Raw genomic sequence first — 15,730 nt, 5'->3', positions numbered from 1 at the left:
TGCCATTCATGTTGCTGCTGCTCAGGGAGAAGGACTTGTACAGCCCCCCGTCCAGGACCGGGGTTTTCCCCAGAGAGAGCGCCTGCAGGTCTCCATGGGAGGTGGCCCTCAGGGACATGTTTGGGGGCTGGTTGGCTGGCTGGCTGGCTGGCTGGCTCCGCTGGTTATCACCCCTGCTAAGGCTCGTCTGAAGAGGTGCCAAAGTTCCAGTCTGGATCCTCAGGTTCTCTGAGCAGGGGCACACGATCTCCCCAGCACCACGTGCTCAATTATTCATTTGATAATGTGATCTGGCTTCACAGGGTAGAGAAACCCGACGCCCGGAAGGTGCGTGGCCGGTCCCTCACCAATCCAGTCAGCCACCATAACTAATTACACCGAACCGCCACCTCCTCTTACCACTGTGACTCACTCCCTGGGGTAAACTCCAGCCTTTCTGTGAGGGAACTCTGGGCACTCAGTTAAGGTCATCTCAATGAATAACACAGCTATCTCTGGCCCAAGGGTGATGATAACACAGCTATCTCAGGCCCAAGGGTGATCATAATATGTGTTTTTTCCTCAATCAACTCACCAGGACAGAGATGGAGTTTGGGAGGGTGGGGGGTGAAATGGAGTGTGTCCAATTAGGCCCAGCCAGTGGCCTACAACTGAAGAAGCACCAGATCCTTTTCCTGCGCAGAAACTCAAGCCACGCAGGCAGGGATGCATTATTCAGGCTCAGCAGCTGAAATAGGACAAGTTCCACATGCGCGACTCGGATAGAAAGAATTGTTTTCACCTGCTTAGCAGCGATTTGATTCAGCATACATCGACTATTGCCTTTCCCACAACAACTGTTTTGTGTCTGTAATTAGTCCTGTGAAGTTGTGATTGCAAAGCATATTACATACCAGGGCGGCATTTGTTACAGCCAGAGGTATGGGGTAAAATACCATTGTATACTGACACAGCCAGATTTGTATTGTTTCGTCCCAGGAAGCTCTTTTCCATTCTTCTCCACTCATCAGTTTATTATCAGAGCTAACTCTGTGAGGAAGTATGGCAGCTTGTGATTTCCAGGAAATGGAGTGGTATGGAGACCATACCGTCATCTCAGGACAAGATGTGCTGTTTGTGTTCTCTGTGCACAAGATTCAGCAGCGCGGAGCAGTCCGGGGGTTTGTTTAGGGAGCCTGCAGTCTCATTGTTTCCTTGGATCCACCAATAGACAATGATGAAACTCACTAGCAGACGCTGAACACACAAACCGCAAGCCAAATGAAATGGTATTAAGTGCAAACCTAAAGAGAATCCTTTAAGAAACAGAGCGACCACTACCCTACAGCTGTAAGAGTATTTTTCATGAACATGCAAGGGGCTGTTCAGGCAGTCATGGTCCGTCATGTTTTCTCTGACGTGACCTGTATGCCAGCTCCTTGGGGAAGGCTTGTGTGAGAATATGACTCTGTACATGGATTCTTGTGTTTATGGCCCTTTCCTACCTGACACAATGCTGTGGAACAAGAGGAGCAGGAAGACTAGACAAGGGCCCAAATCTCATTTCAACGTCAGTGGAAGAACTTATTAGGCAGGAACGGTGAGGACTGTTTCCTCTTGAGCAAAACAAAATGTTTGCAGGAGGCAATAACAATTCATCTCAAGGTTGGAATAGTTGAGGTCCTCAAGGTCACTGTGGCTTGCTGGGTAGAATATTAGCTGGTGTAGAATATTAAAACTGTTTATAAATCACTGTACAATACAATACAAGGATGCAATTTGTCATTTACATAATTTGTAAAACATGTAGCAAAATGGCATTTGCTCAATTTTCCTGTGCAGAGGTGTCACTTACATTAGTATAAAGAAGAAAGATTTAGAATATTTTAATAAATAGATTGAGAGAGAAGGGGGTAAAAAGTGCAGTGTGGCAAGTCCAGGTAATGTATTTACAGTCTGTTATGTATCCAGGGTACAACCCCAATTCCAAAAAAGTTGGGATGTTGTGTAAAATGCAAATAAATAGATATCGTAAACCATATTTAGCAGAAAGGACATAGACAACATATAAAATGTTAAAAATGACACATTTGACTATTTCATGGGAAATATAAGCACATTTTGAAATGTAATGCCAGCCAGCAACATGTCTCACAAAAGTTGGGACAGGGACAACAAAAGGCTGGAAAAGTTTTGTAATGTTAAAGACACCAAAAGATAAAGGCATATTTCACAACTAATTAGGTTAACTGGCACCATGCTTGGGTATAAAAAGGGCATCCTAGACAGGGCTGTAGTGGAGGCTTAACACATGTAAACCTTTATGCACCTCTAAATTGCATTTATCCACCTCTAAACAGTCTACTGTTCTTAAGCCATTCGAAATTAAGCTTATGTAATTTTACAATTGCCTATAGTTTCATATTGTTAGTTTTATATGGTTAACCCTGCACAAGATGTAGTTTATCCATATTACCCTGAATTATACTGTCAGTGACCAATCATCTTGTGGCAGCCACCAGGAAGCAGCAGGCTGCATCAAAGATTCGTCACAGAGATGTAGAGTCTCTTAGAAGTAAAGATATTGAGGTATTCATCACTCTGTGTGTTTGGAAGTTTCAGCTCTGTGCTGCATTTGCAGAGCAATTGCCACGCCCCTTTTCCTTTGACACTCATTTCCCCATTCAGTCCACTGCAGGTCCAACCAATTAGCCCAATCAGCCACATACTTTATTAGGCAACACCTGTGCCCACAGCTCTTCCTTTTGTTCAAGCCACATGGAGGAATCCTTGTTCGTTGCTGCTGCGAATGCCGTGTCCTGCCTTGTGTGCATTTTTTGAACTATAAGTCATGTTTTACTTCAATGAATGTTGTTACTTTAATTCATTTGATTATTTATATGCATTTGTTAGTTTATTTATTATGGGGCGAAGAAATTATGTATTTACTTTGGACTATTTAGCTTATTTCCTGCATTCTATGTTCTAATGTACTGTAAATGTTTGTTATTTAATTAAATTGTGTCCTTGTATTGTGGCATTATGGAGCTAATTGTATCCCATATCCCTTTCCCTCTTAGAGAACACACACACACACACACACACACACACACACACACACATACCTACTCCTGCTCCTATCCAGACAGTCATACACACACAACCATAACCATACTGGATGTAGCATCAATAAAAAAGGAAAAGTGACTGGACTGAACTGTTCTCACCGACACCTTCACTGGTATCAAGCCAGCCACCTACACCTCCCTCTCCAACCTCCTTTTCACTGTGTAAACCTTTGTAGACAAATAATGCAACAATACAAGAATAATTTTACTCTGCCATTGTAAATAGCCTACTTCTCGTGGCTTGTTCCCCCTGTACACAATGAAAATGCTTTTGTTGTGGAGGTGAAGGATTAACAACAGGCAAAAACTCTCCAAAGCTATATCTACTGACAAGGTAATGTGATATGTCTTCGGGCCCGGTATTCTTGAAGTTGCATGGCTGGTTTTCTCGTTAGCGACTTGCTACGGCTGACCTGTATGGCTATGAAAGATTCCCTTACAAGTTTGTTTACCATCAAATTATATTAAAGGTACTCTAAGCGATGGCACACATTTTTTAAGCTAAAACATTTTTTATGTCACTTACTGCAAACATCACCTAACCAACCTCTAGCTGTCTGTGTCCTGAATACACTGTAAAAAAACGTGATCTCTGTGGACAGCCCGGGCTCCAAAAACGGCAACAAAAACAACCTGGACAAACCTAAAACATAATAAACTGCAAATCACAGAAGAGATGCGCGTTTAGGAGAGTTTCAATTGCATGGGAGCAGCACAGAAGGGAGGGGGGAAAAGTAGCGAGCTAGCTCTCTGTTTTGTTTGAAAGTCAACAGAAGTGACGTTACTCAGCATTGCTTAGAGCACCTTTAAGGTGAAAATCTTGCAGAGTGTTTCTTTAACATGAAATTTCAAAGAATCTGTGGATCTCATCATCTACAGTACTTGACATACAAGTACATACACCTAGTGGGGTGCATTCTTCAGTTATCTTATACGTAAGTAACTATAGCCTTCAGCCAGGAGCAGATGCAGGTGGTAGGCTACACAGCCTTCACTGAGTATTTTGGCCCTCAACCACAACACTCTCCAGTTGGTGGGCCGGTAGTAATGGCCAGGTCACTGCCCCTCTGTTCCTGGCTTCCAGCTTTCCTCCTCCCACCTACTCCATATCCACCAAGAGGCAAGTTGTGCCTCCTCCCTCATCTGACGCGCTGCTTGTTTTCGTCCAGGCCCAGAGCTGATAATAGCCGCTAGGTTGATTTGGCGGGGAAACGTCTGCAGCCGACATCCACCTGGAACAGCCATGCCTGCCATCCCTTGTCCTTGCAGTCCTCCCAAGGCACCGTCAGCTCAACCAGGATTATTTTCTTGCCCTCAGTTGACCACAGGACAATGTCTGGGTGGTCGTGTGCACCACCTCCAGGAACTGCAGCCTTTTGCCCACGTCCACCCTCATCTCCCAGGACCTGGCAATTTGCAGGATGTTGGGTTTTGATGACTTGGTTGAAAAAGGCTTGGCTTCCTCCTTGACGAAGGTGATCACCCTCTTTAAGCCCATACTGGCAGGCCTCTTGCATGCATTTTCTCCCACTCCAATATGTCAGCAAGGGACAGTGACGCCGTGTGATGATGCCACCTATACCCTCCTTGGGTGAAAGCTGTTTTACACCCTGACAGTATGTGCCAGTGACCCCTTTTTGACCACAGAGCTTGCAGTTAGGATCTTTTCTCAGCCCCCATACATGTAGGAACGTGCCATAGACAGATCACAGGACAGGAGGAAGGAAATTCCGAAGGGGTCAAGCTGCCACAGCTCTTGCCAGGAGATCTTGTGCTTGGGCAGGTCCCATTTGGATCCTTATTCCACTGCCCTTGTCATCCGCCTCTCCTCCTCACGGGCCCGCACCTCAACCTGAACCATCTTCCGCCTGCTGTTCACACCTGCGCTTCTCCACTGCTGGAAATGTGCAGAGCCGAGTCCTCTCCGCCCGACGCAGGAGCTTCCAAGGATGCCTCACTGCTTGAGAGCACTCACCGCCTGCTCTACAGCTGTGCTGGCTGCCCACTTGCGTCCAGACTTGGTTATAACTTGGCTCACTTGCCTCACCAGGTCGTCTTTGGAGTGTCTGAGACTAAGTAGGACTCTACACTGTGCCACTTTAAACTCCTCTACAATGAAGGATAGGGGGAGTTGCAGTTGCCCTAACCGAATGTAGAGGCCCACTGAGGGAAAGCTTGGAGGAATCCCCAACCACCTTCACAGGTGCTTGTTGGTCTTCCTCTCCATGCCCTCAACGGCCGTCATGGGGAACTCATAGATGTTGAAGAGTTAAAGAAGCCTGGGCAGGAAGCCATGCTGGTACAGCCAGGCCTTAAATTTACCAGTGAGTTTGGACTTGTCGATCTTCACAGTTGTTTGTTAACACCGTAAGATAAGAGCACGACCGATATGTGATTTTAAAGACTGCTGATTTTGATATTTGATGATTTCAAAAACCAATAAATGATAAATCGGCCAATATTCATTTTTAACAAAAACAATGTAAAAATGTGTTCTGATATTAGCATATTAAAAAGTTTTGATCAAGGTGGGATATTGTGTTTAAATAGGCCTAACTATCTGGGGCCCTAATGAAAGGCTCTTATACAATAAATTATTAAATAATTATTATGAATATTAGCATCAAGTCTTTCAGGTCTCTCAGGATTGGACCATGCCCGCTACAACCGCAAACTAGCAAGAGAATAGAAGGGATGCGAGCGCTTCTGTGCAGAACATTGAAAAGACCAGTTGATAGTCATAATTGGTGTTTAAAAAGGAAGTGGAGGCTACATGTGTACTATATATAGTAGCAGAAATAGGGTGACCACATGTTACAATAACAGGATCATATCTGTGCCTCAGGCAAAGCTCAAAGGATGCTGCAACCGCAACCCAGCTCAGCTAGAGAACAGGCTATTAGTAACTGGCTATTAGCTAAAGCTATCGTTGTGGCTAACTACCTTAGCATGGTCAGAAATTGTATGAAATGACAGTCAAAATTATAGTGCTGTTTTTTTAGTTGTTCAGTATAACCGCGTTAATGTTTCACAAATACATCAACAATCAAGTTAGCCTACCCGACTCAACCAATGCTAATATTATTATATTTTACTGTTGGAAAAACTGTTTATTGTTAAGCTGGAAAAACAATTTTAGATTGGGATCACTATTTGGCTTTCCTTTAGGCTACTTATTTTAAAAAATAATTATCGGTATAATTATATTTATAAATGCCGGTACTGATAGTTTGACAAATATCTCATATCGGCAAACAGATTTATCAGTCGGGCTTTTGTCCTTTTTGTACAAAATCTGTTACTTTCTGTTCAATTTATTGTGTAAATAGGCTATAGTAAAACATAAGAAGAGATATCCGCACACTGTGTCTAAAGCTCCCAATTTAATGGTGGATGATGATACACAATGTTTCGACCACTCAGGTCTTCGTCAGGTGTGACACCTGTGCGGATATCTCTTCTTGTGTTCAACGTAGTATTCCCAATATCCAGCACCTGTAAAATTTATTTAGATGTGCGTACACCTCTACACTTAAATATAGTAAAACACCATTTGAACTAGGCTACACACAATGATGTCTTATTTGCATAAGAACACTGAATTTATATGCTTAATATCATAGATGAATACAAATGAATGTATTTCAAAATGGGGTTTTCCAAAATAGTGTAAAATCATTACAAAATACGGAATGGATTTATAGGGGACAACATTAAACACTTAATAACTTTACACTCTTGTTGAATTGATCAAATTAAAATAAAATACCTTTACATGTGTCTGACAGAGTTGACCAAATCAAATTATGAAGTGACTAAATGTCAGTTTTCATAAAAAGTGTTTTAATATAAAACCATTTTGAAGTAGTATTTTTAAAAAAATTGAAGATTTAAAAAGTGGTTTTGTCTCTTATCTCAGGAATCAGTAAGGGCTAACATGATTTTTAAATCATAGCATACTGTTTTTATTCACATTTTACACAGCGTCCCAACTTTTTTGAAATTGGGGTTGTAGAATGGTAGGATATTACTGTAATACAATAAAGACATTGATGTGATGACATTTTTGTGATTGTTTTGGCCTGTTGAACATTCCATGTCAATTGTTTATTATGGAACAGGGGCAGGAAGAGAGTGGTCACAGGGGCTTCCGAAGGTGAAAGTTGGAGTGGAAGCTGATGAAGGGAAAAAAGAGGAGATTAGAAGTGTCATGTGAAGATGAAGGGAGGAAAGAAAAAAAGGGATGTGAAGGCCACTATGGCAGGGGTGATTTCCACCAATAGTCTCCCAGTGCCCAATTCTGCACTCCAAAATATTTCTGCCTGTATATGCTGACTAAGGTGGGGGTATAATGCTCCCACACAGAGTACAGTGAAGCTCAGAAACACGACATTTCCTGACCAAGCCATGGCAATAGTGCCAGTGGCAGAATTACTGCTACGATAAAGTGTTTAACCTATTCATGTAATTTCCTATGAAATTAGAAATGACTGTGTTTTCAGATTGGTCTGTACAAATGTAGAATGTAATATTTGCATAATAGTAACAGATAATGCAGTGTGCTTTTTAATATTTTCATAGGCAATACACAGTAGCTGTAATCATCATGGAAGATGTACTCATGTAGGAACTCAATGTATATCATCCTCATTGATATAAACAGTATAAAGAAAAAGATGGGTCTTGGAAATCAGAACAGGTGAGGGACATTCATAACATGTATCGAATTAAAACACATTTCAACATAGTTCAATTCAAGATAACCATGCTTGACGTAATCAAGTTACTGATAATATCTAATAATATCATATCTAAGTTACTGATAATATCATATTATGTGGGTACCATGCCCTCATCCTTCCTCATTCATACACAGTGAGAGTTTGTATGTAATTGCTCTTTACTCTGTTCACATTCTGACTCTAATCATTGGCTGGAGAGGCTGTGCTCTCTTGTCAAAGGCTTTAGCACAGCACATCCTCTGCTTCCTGTTTTCACTCGCTCAGAGGCTGTTGTGTCATCAGTTGAGGGCCACTTCTCTAACGGGCTGCATATGCAAAAGGTCGTCCGTCTCCCTAATACACCTGACAGGACAACAGAATGAATTCTCTGAATGATCTGAGGGACAGCATGGTCAGACGCTGGGCTACTTCATGCCTCCTGCTGCTTTCCGGAGCTTTCTGTGCATTTACACTGGATGTTACACAACTTCAAGGTACAAATGTCTCTGGGGGGCATTTTTTTTCATAATTTCAGTTACTTTTTATTGCATTCAAATGACAAATGCATTGCAAAGTGTAACTTCATTACTTTGAACAGTTGTAGGTATACTTTTCCTAAACGCAGTGTTTCATTTTTTCTCAGTGACCAGCAAGATTATCTCAGAAGTCTTCATGGTCACGCAGAATAATAAGTACAGCTTCACTGCCTCTATGGCCATTGAAGTGTGTGAGGCTCTACACGCAAACATCGCAACCAAGGCTCAGGTGGAGACGGCGCTCCAGAATGGCTTGGAGATGTGCAGGTAAGGAGTGAACCACTAAGACGTTTCCAGAAGTCTGCTAAGCCAGCAACAGGCCTTGCCCTGATGTGGGTCTGGCTGAGCTCAAGTCAGTTTAGGTGGAGATGTGGGGGAGCTTGTCTGGTTCATGTCTGTGAGTGAAGTCTGAGAGAATAGTACCTCTTGTGCTTGATCTTGAGAAGGTGGGCATGCACTGTGAGGGAGCTGTATAGAGAGACTTCATGGGTTGAGTATCTGCTGAAGGGTCTTTGGGAAATGTTGGAGTTTAATTAGATGAAGGAACTGGATTTGAGATAGAATTGCGATGTTCTTCAGGTCCGGCTCAAAGTAGTCTGTTTTTGCTGTGTTGTAGTCATCTAGGGCCACATTGGATAAGGACAATCTCAAAGAATCAAATATTCCCCTCAATGTAGCAGATTGTATTGTGTTGAGCCATTTCCTTTTGTTTTCATAATGTTACCATAATGAGGCAATGCATGAAAATGTCATTTTATTTGTGTGTAACAATATTAACAATTTCAAGGAAAATCATTCCTCATAAGAGAAGGGCATGTGACTGTCAAATGGCTTTTCCTTCAGATTTGGCTGGGTGGAGGAGAAGATTGCAGTTGCCCCACGTATTCAGGCCAACCCAAGGTGTGGCCAGAGTAAAACTGGACTCGTCCCTTGGAGAGCCCCTGAAAGCCAACTTTTTGATGTGTTTTGCTTCAAAGATACAGGTATGTACTTGCAATATTATATATTTCATGGTTATTTATGTAATTGTTCAAAGTCAGATAAACTGTTACATATTTGCCATATAAATTATACATGTACATTAAATATGTAGTTTTTGTTTTGTTTTGTAATATACAAAACCTGTGTGTGAAATATGGAATGTAATGTTTTACCATTTTAGTATGTTTTACTAACCATACTTACCATTGGCACTGCTCAATCCGAGGGGCAGGATAAACGGTTGTCTTTCAAATTTCCTCTGCACGCAATAGGATAGTGTTACAAATCATAGTCCCATGCATTTTTCCACCAGCGGAGCTAGTTGGCTAGTTGATCAAACTTTTGCCAATTTAAAAAAAGCTTAACTCGAGTCGCGATTTAAAGGCCGCTGTTCGCCAGCAGCAGCACCCATCTTCTTTGTTTTTCAAGTAGCAGGAAATTTGCTGTCGCCGACTCTATACACGATGTGATTGGCCTGATAGAAGCTTAATTTTTCCAGCTTGCAAGCCAACAGAGAGTTGTTAGACTACCCTGGCTGCAAATTACATTTGCTGCTGCTAGGGTGCGTCTAGATTTCTAGGCTAATGTTTTACCATTTCCTATTTCAAATCTCTGAATGATCTGAGAACACTATGTTCTCATTCTGCTAATCATCCTTCAGGCACAGTGACAACCCAGAGAGCCATGGCAACTAGAAGTGTGACCACGAAGAAACAGGAAGGAAGCACTTCCCCTCGACACCCTGTGACACTTCCACCCCTTATCACCTCTGTTCTGACCAGGAGGGTCCCCCTCCCCACCTCCACCATCTCACCTCACGCTATCTCTCCCTCCATCCCTCCCCCACCCTCCAAAAAAGCTGATACAACGCTCCACAAAACTCCTGTCACCACCACCAGCACCACCACTCGCCGGACAACCACCTCTACTCGTTCCTTCCCAGCCTCCTCCACCACCACCTCCACCACCACCTCCTCCTCCACCTCCTCCAACACTTCCTCCACCACCTCCTCCACCTCCACTCTTTCTCCTCCAGTGCAGACAGCTGGTCTTGCTCCATCCCATTTAGAACACTCTGTACAATCTAACCTAGGAGGTGAGAATCACTGCTTTAAACACTGTGATGAATTCCCTGAGAAATACATGCAAGTCATTTGTTTCCCATTTTCTTCATTGTAGCAGCACCTGTTGCACTCCTTGTCACACTGGGTCTTCTTTTTGTTCTCTTGGCTGCAACAGCTGTGTATTACAAAAAGTAAGTTTGATTGTGTCTCAAGTTGCAAGTTATGTACCGATACATTGATCTTTCTTCAAATTTGAAGCTGTTACGCCAATTCTTCTGTCAATAATACAACTTAAAGGAACCATATGTAAGATTGTGGCCAAAACTGGTACTGCAATCACTTTCAAAATACTGAAGAGCGGTGTATCCCCTCCCCCTCCCCCCTGACTCGAGGTTGCCAACGCGTATGGCGAAACACTACTGACTTTGTGATAAGTAGATAGGTGGAGGGTGGCACATCAGGCCAAAACACAACATGACATGACAAAACACAACATCAACAACAGTTGAGGGCTGCAACTTCACTTTTTAAATGACAATATCCTGGCTGGACTACTGTTGTCAGTGATATAAGTATTTGAAATGAACATGATTTCTTAATGTCTAGTGACATATCAGGGCCATTTTATGATTAATTGAAATATTTTTCTTACATACGGTTCCTTTAAAAAATAATATGGTGTTTCGCTGAGATACATTTTCTCTGCCTTTGTGTATATGTGTGGTCCTATGTATTAACTACATGAACATATCGCTCTGTTTGGGGGAATGTCTGACCCACAAAATACCTTAGCCTAGTGTTAATGTTGACGTTTTGTGTGCTGGCCAGAAAAGGAAGGAGTCTCCCGCTCCAGAGGCCGGAGCAGGAAAAAGGAGCTGTTGAAACGGAGATGTTCAAACACTTCCGTGAGCGGGACCTGAAGCGACACCCCTCAACAGGAGACGGAGAGAGAAGCAGGAAGTGCTCCAGTGACATCACTCTCCTGATGGAGCAGGAAGCCAAAGCAGAGATAGCATAGGGACACATATGGCACCGCGCATGAGAATCATCTCCTCCTAAGTGACTGAGACAACATACTGGAGAAGATATCCTCAACAACACCGTAAATCTATGTAAATATTTTCCTTTCCTATGTCCTTTTTTGCTCAACTCTGAATCCTCTCATTGTCTTATGGTCATGCCATGAGACCATTTCAAGTAAAGTGGCAATCACTAACTCTGCAATTTACTGAGTCTGCAATCATGCAAACAAAAACAAAGACCATTTGCATTACTCTCTCACACCTTTTCATCAGGTTTTTGCACCTTCACTTCTTATGCTGTACGGTGACTCAACTGCACCTCATGGAGCCACTGACTTTGACATTGTTATGATTTGTGTATTATTCTCTATTACATAACATTTTGTGACACTTTCTTTTGGCACAACATCTCTGCCAACTGAACACAACCAGGCATCTGAGAACCAATCATGATTATATGCCAGGGCAACAGCAATAACTGCTCATTCAGATCCAAGTCAAAGGTCACCATCTGTATTCACAATTTCCCCATTTAATAAAATTGGACTGAAAGACTCATATCCTAGATAATCCACATGTTATGATTTATGAACACTTCCTTCAGTGCAGATCTTTTCCCCCTCAACACACAAATAACTAGATGTACCGCAGAGCGGTACAAAATATGACCAGCACATTTTTTCCACAAAAATAAATCACGCTGAAAGGCCTGTATAGATTCTAGCTGTCTCACTAAATTGCATTATCCACACTCAATTCTCACTGATATCTGCTAGACAACAAGTACCAAAACATGATTAGTTCATAGATTTCACATGTAAAATTCATTTTATACAACCCCACCTCCATCTTGCCTGTTCATAATTCTGAGAAATTCTTGAATTGTGTGCATGAACATGTTTATGTTGTGTGTGTGTGTGTGTGTGTGTGTGTGTGTGTGTGTGTGTGTGTGTGTGTGTGTGTGTGTGTGTGTGCCTGCGTATGTGCCTGTGCATGCAAGCGTACATATGTCTACTGTGTGAGTATGTGTCATACGTATGATTACTGTGAATGTATGTGTGTGTGTGTGTATCTGTTTGTGCACATGTGTGAACATGAAATGGGTTAACATGACACCTGGAGGCAAACATATGGAAAAAAATGGTCATCCTAGTCCCTATGGTTCTCAAGATATTCACAGAGAACTGTGTCTGCCCTGGCCCTGGGGGTCCAGTCCAGCGGGGGGGCTACAGATAAAAACGGAAAATGACGGTTCCATGCTATCCATGTGGGGTTACACGCCCACCAAGTTTTGTGTACCCCGGTCTTTCAGTGTCCCGGGAGTCCTTGTTGGTGTACGTCACTAAATGTACACATACATTATTTTATTGTAAGGCCCCCCATGAACGAAAGTACACAAAACTTGGCATGCATTCGGAGGGTGTCATAATGATCCTACACTTTTAATTTTGTGCAGTTTTGACCTTGTCAGCCAGAGATATTGTGATGAAAACACCTAATTTTTTGCTTTTTAATTTTTAACTAGGTGGCGCTATAGATGAAATAAGTGGTAATGGGATGGGTTGACATGCCCCCTTAAAACCAACATACATAAAAAAGGTGGACCTCCTAGGCCCTACGGTTCTCAAGATATTCACAGAAAACTGTCTCCGACCACCTACAGGCCAGTTGGTGTATAGTAACATAAATTAATTTATTGTGTGGCCCCCCATGAACGGAATTCCACGAAACTTGGCGTGCATACAGAGGGTGTCATAATGATCCTATACTTCCAATTTCGTGCAATTTTGACTATGTTAGGTCACAGATACCTGCGATTACAACACCTCATTTTTACTTTTTTGTGTTTAACTAGGTGGCGCTATACATGAAATGAGTGGTTATGGAATGGGTTGACATGGCCCCTTGAGATTAACATACAAAAAAAAAAAGGTCCTCCTAAACCCTACGGTTCTTGAGATATTCACAGAAAACTGTGTCTGCCCTACCCTCCTTTCGGGGGGTCCAGTCCAGCGGGGGGGCTACAGATCAAAATGAAAAACAATGGTTCCATGCTATCTATGTGGGGTTACATGCCCACCAAGTTTTGTGTACCCCGGTCTTTCAGTGTCCCGGGACTCATTGACGGAAATTTGGGCATGCGAAAAAGAAAAAAAGAAAAAATAAAGAAAAAAAATAAAATAAAAAATCTGACTAAACCTATATGACCGCCGCTTCGCTGCGCGGCGGTCATAATAAGTAGTTTCCAGGAGGATATGAAATACAGTAAGAAAACGTTCTCACTTTTCAGGATTGTACTTTTTATTTATTTGACTTTTCTCTTGCCTGTGTTAGATTGATTGGCTCCGCATTGCCTGCTTCTGTCAGAATCATGTGATTAAACAGGCTACATTGATTTAATGAATCCTGTGTCCCCTTGCAGTGTGTTATTTGTTGATTCATGATGAAATGTTAAATTTGAAGGTGTTGTTGTTGACATCATGCACCATGTCATAAGTATACATACCCCTACTATGTTAAATTCCCATAGAGGAAGGCATATTTTTATTTTTAAAGGCCAGTTTTTTCATGGATCCAGGATATTATGCATCCTAATAAAGTTCCCTTCGCCTTTGGAATTAAAATAGCCCCACATCATCACATACCCTTCACCATACCTTGAGATTGGAATGGTTTTATTTCAGTTAGCCTAATAGTTGGTTTGATTTGCAGTGAGAGTTGATCTTATGGAAAGTACCCCAATTGTGAGATATGGTGAAGGGTATGTGATGATGTGGGGCTATTTTAATATATATTTGTATTTTAAGGAAGAACATTTATTTATTTAGGAGGCACAAAGACAATTGGTGTCCTCAAAGGTTGGATATTTCCTCATTTGATGATTTTTTATTACCCTTTTTAGTCAACTTTAGCATGTGTATGTACAGGGTATGTCAATTTATGAGCACAACTGTATACCATGCCTCCCCTCTGGTAAGTGATATCAATTTCAAAGTAGCACTGCTTTTTAGACAAATGGATGTCGTTTAGAATCATTTGTTTTTTCATCCGTTCTTGTAGGCCTACCTGTTATGGACATTGCCTTACATTACCAGTTGGGCAGCTGTTTTTTCAAGTTAGAAGTTAACTGACTGGAGGCTCATAACAGGAAATGGTCATCATATCTGACAAAGATCAGGGAGTTTTTGTATCCTACCATTAATAACACTGATAACACATCATTTATATGACTTTTACTTCCTATTTCATTTCAGTTCCCCTTTAAAATTATAGCCCATTGGAACATAAATGAACAAACTAGAGTACATTCGTCTTAACAAACACCTTTTCTGATCTGACAAAGATCAGGGAGTTTTTGTATCCTACCATTAATAACACTGATAACACATAATTTATATTAACAAAAACCTTGTTGGACCAAACACTGCTATTACTAATCATAACATCCCTGTGTTTAAAAAAAACCTCATCAGAGAGTATATCTTTACCTCGACTTGTTGTGGGCGATCAGTTAGAAAGTTCTTGACCCGGGGGCTTGGTGCATTGGGTCAAGGACTTTCTAACTAATCGCCCATAACGAGTCTGTGTTAATGATACACTCTCTGATTAAGGTGTTTTAAACACAGGGCCCCCACAAGGCTGTGTTGTATCTTCTGTTCTTGTACACAAATGAAATCACATTACACAATGGTAATTCTAATCTATTTAAATATGCAGATGACATGATATTAGTGGGTCTTTTTCATAGGACTGATGATGTCTTTGACTATGTTGCACATGTTTCCATGCTAGAACAGTGGAAAACTAAGGAATTTAAGTAATCAAACTGTGGAAATTGTCAACTGTTTTTTAAGTATCTGGGAACACAAACTGAGATTCACAGACAATTTTGCAAAACAGCTAGAACCAGAGACTGTTTTCAATCAGGAAACTAAAGGGGTTTGGAGTCAAGCCTGGGAAGATAAGTCACCAACAAAAAAAATAGATGACCTCTAGTCTTGCTGTATGGAAAGCCCTTTTTAGATGATAAAACTCACCCCCTCCACCCCCTGAGTTAGAGTTGCTTCCCTCAGGGCAGCGCTATAGAGTACCTATGGCAAAGGAAAAGATCTATAAAGGATCTTTTTTCCCAAATGCAATTACTGGTTAATAAACTGTGGAAAACATAAACATGACAGTGTAGCTCGTTTAACCATGTACTGAATCTGCACATGTGCCCAGCTAGGTCTGGGAGAGGAAGAGGGAGGGAGAGGGTCTGTGGGCAGGAGCAAGGCGGAGGGATTGGAGCACTCTGTGTGT

General features: G+C 41.8%; 1 protein-coding gene across 1 annotated transcript; it reads left to right on the top strand.

The window, feature by feature from the left end:
• Positions 1 to 8,150: 8,150 nt before the first annotated feature.
• lyve1b (lymphatic vessel endothelial hyaluronic receptor 1b) lies at positions 8,151 to 12,230 on the top strand. Its single transcript, XM_076266041.1, has 6 exons — positions 8,151 to 8,322; positions 8,472 to 8,631; positions 9,208 to 9,347; positions 10,007 to 10,441; positions 10,525 to 10,600; positions 11,238 to 12,230. Exons 1-6 carry the CDS (start codon positions 8,208 to 8,210, stop codon positions 11,425 to 11,427), a joined length of 1,116 nt encoding a protein of 371 aa, XP_076122156.1. The 5' UTR covers positions 8,151 to 8,207; the 3' UTR covers positions 11,428 to 12,230.
• The last annotated feature ends 3,500 nt before the right edge of the window (positions 12,231 to 15,730 follow it).

The sequence above is a fragment of the Alosa pseudoharengus genome, unplaced genomic scaffold, assembly GCF_046254945.1.
Source record: "Alosa pseudoharengus isolate Yale_2024_CS ecotype anadromous, Long Island Sound unplaced genomic scaffold, YU_APseudo_1.1 YU_APseudo_1.1_scf_10, whole genome shotgun sequence".
Classification (NCBI taxonomy): Eukaryota; Metazoa; Chordata; class Actinopteri; order Clupeiformes; family Clupeidae; genus Alosa; species Alosa pseudoharengus.
This window is presented reverse-complemented; position numbering and strand designations above follow the sequence as displayed.

Bases quoted from the DNA above. Each gene is read 5' to 3' on its own strand.
- lyve1b (XM_076266041.1), top strand. From the start codon at position 8,208: ATGAATTCTCTGAATGATCTGAGGGACAGCATGGTCAGACGCTGGGCT. The intron at 8,323-8,471 runs GTACAAATGTCT...ATTTTTTCTCAG, and splicing joins GGATGTTACACAACTTCAAG to TGACCAGCAAGATTATCTCA. The intron at 10,601-11,237 runs GTAAGTTTGATT...TGTGCTGGCCAG, and splicing joins ACAGCTGTGTATTACAAAAA to AAAAGGAAGGAGTCTCCCGC.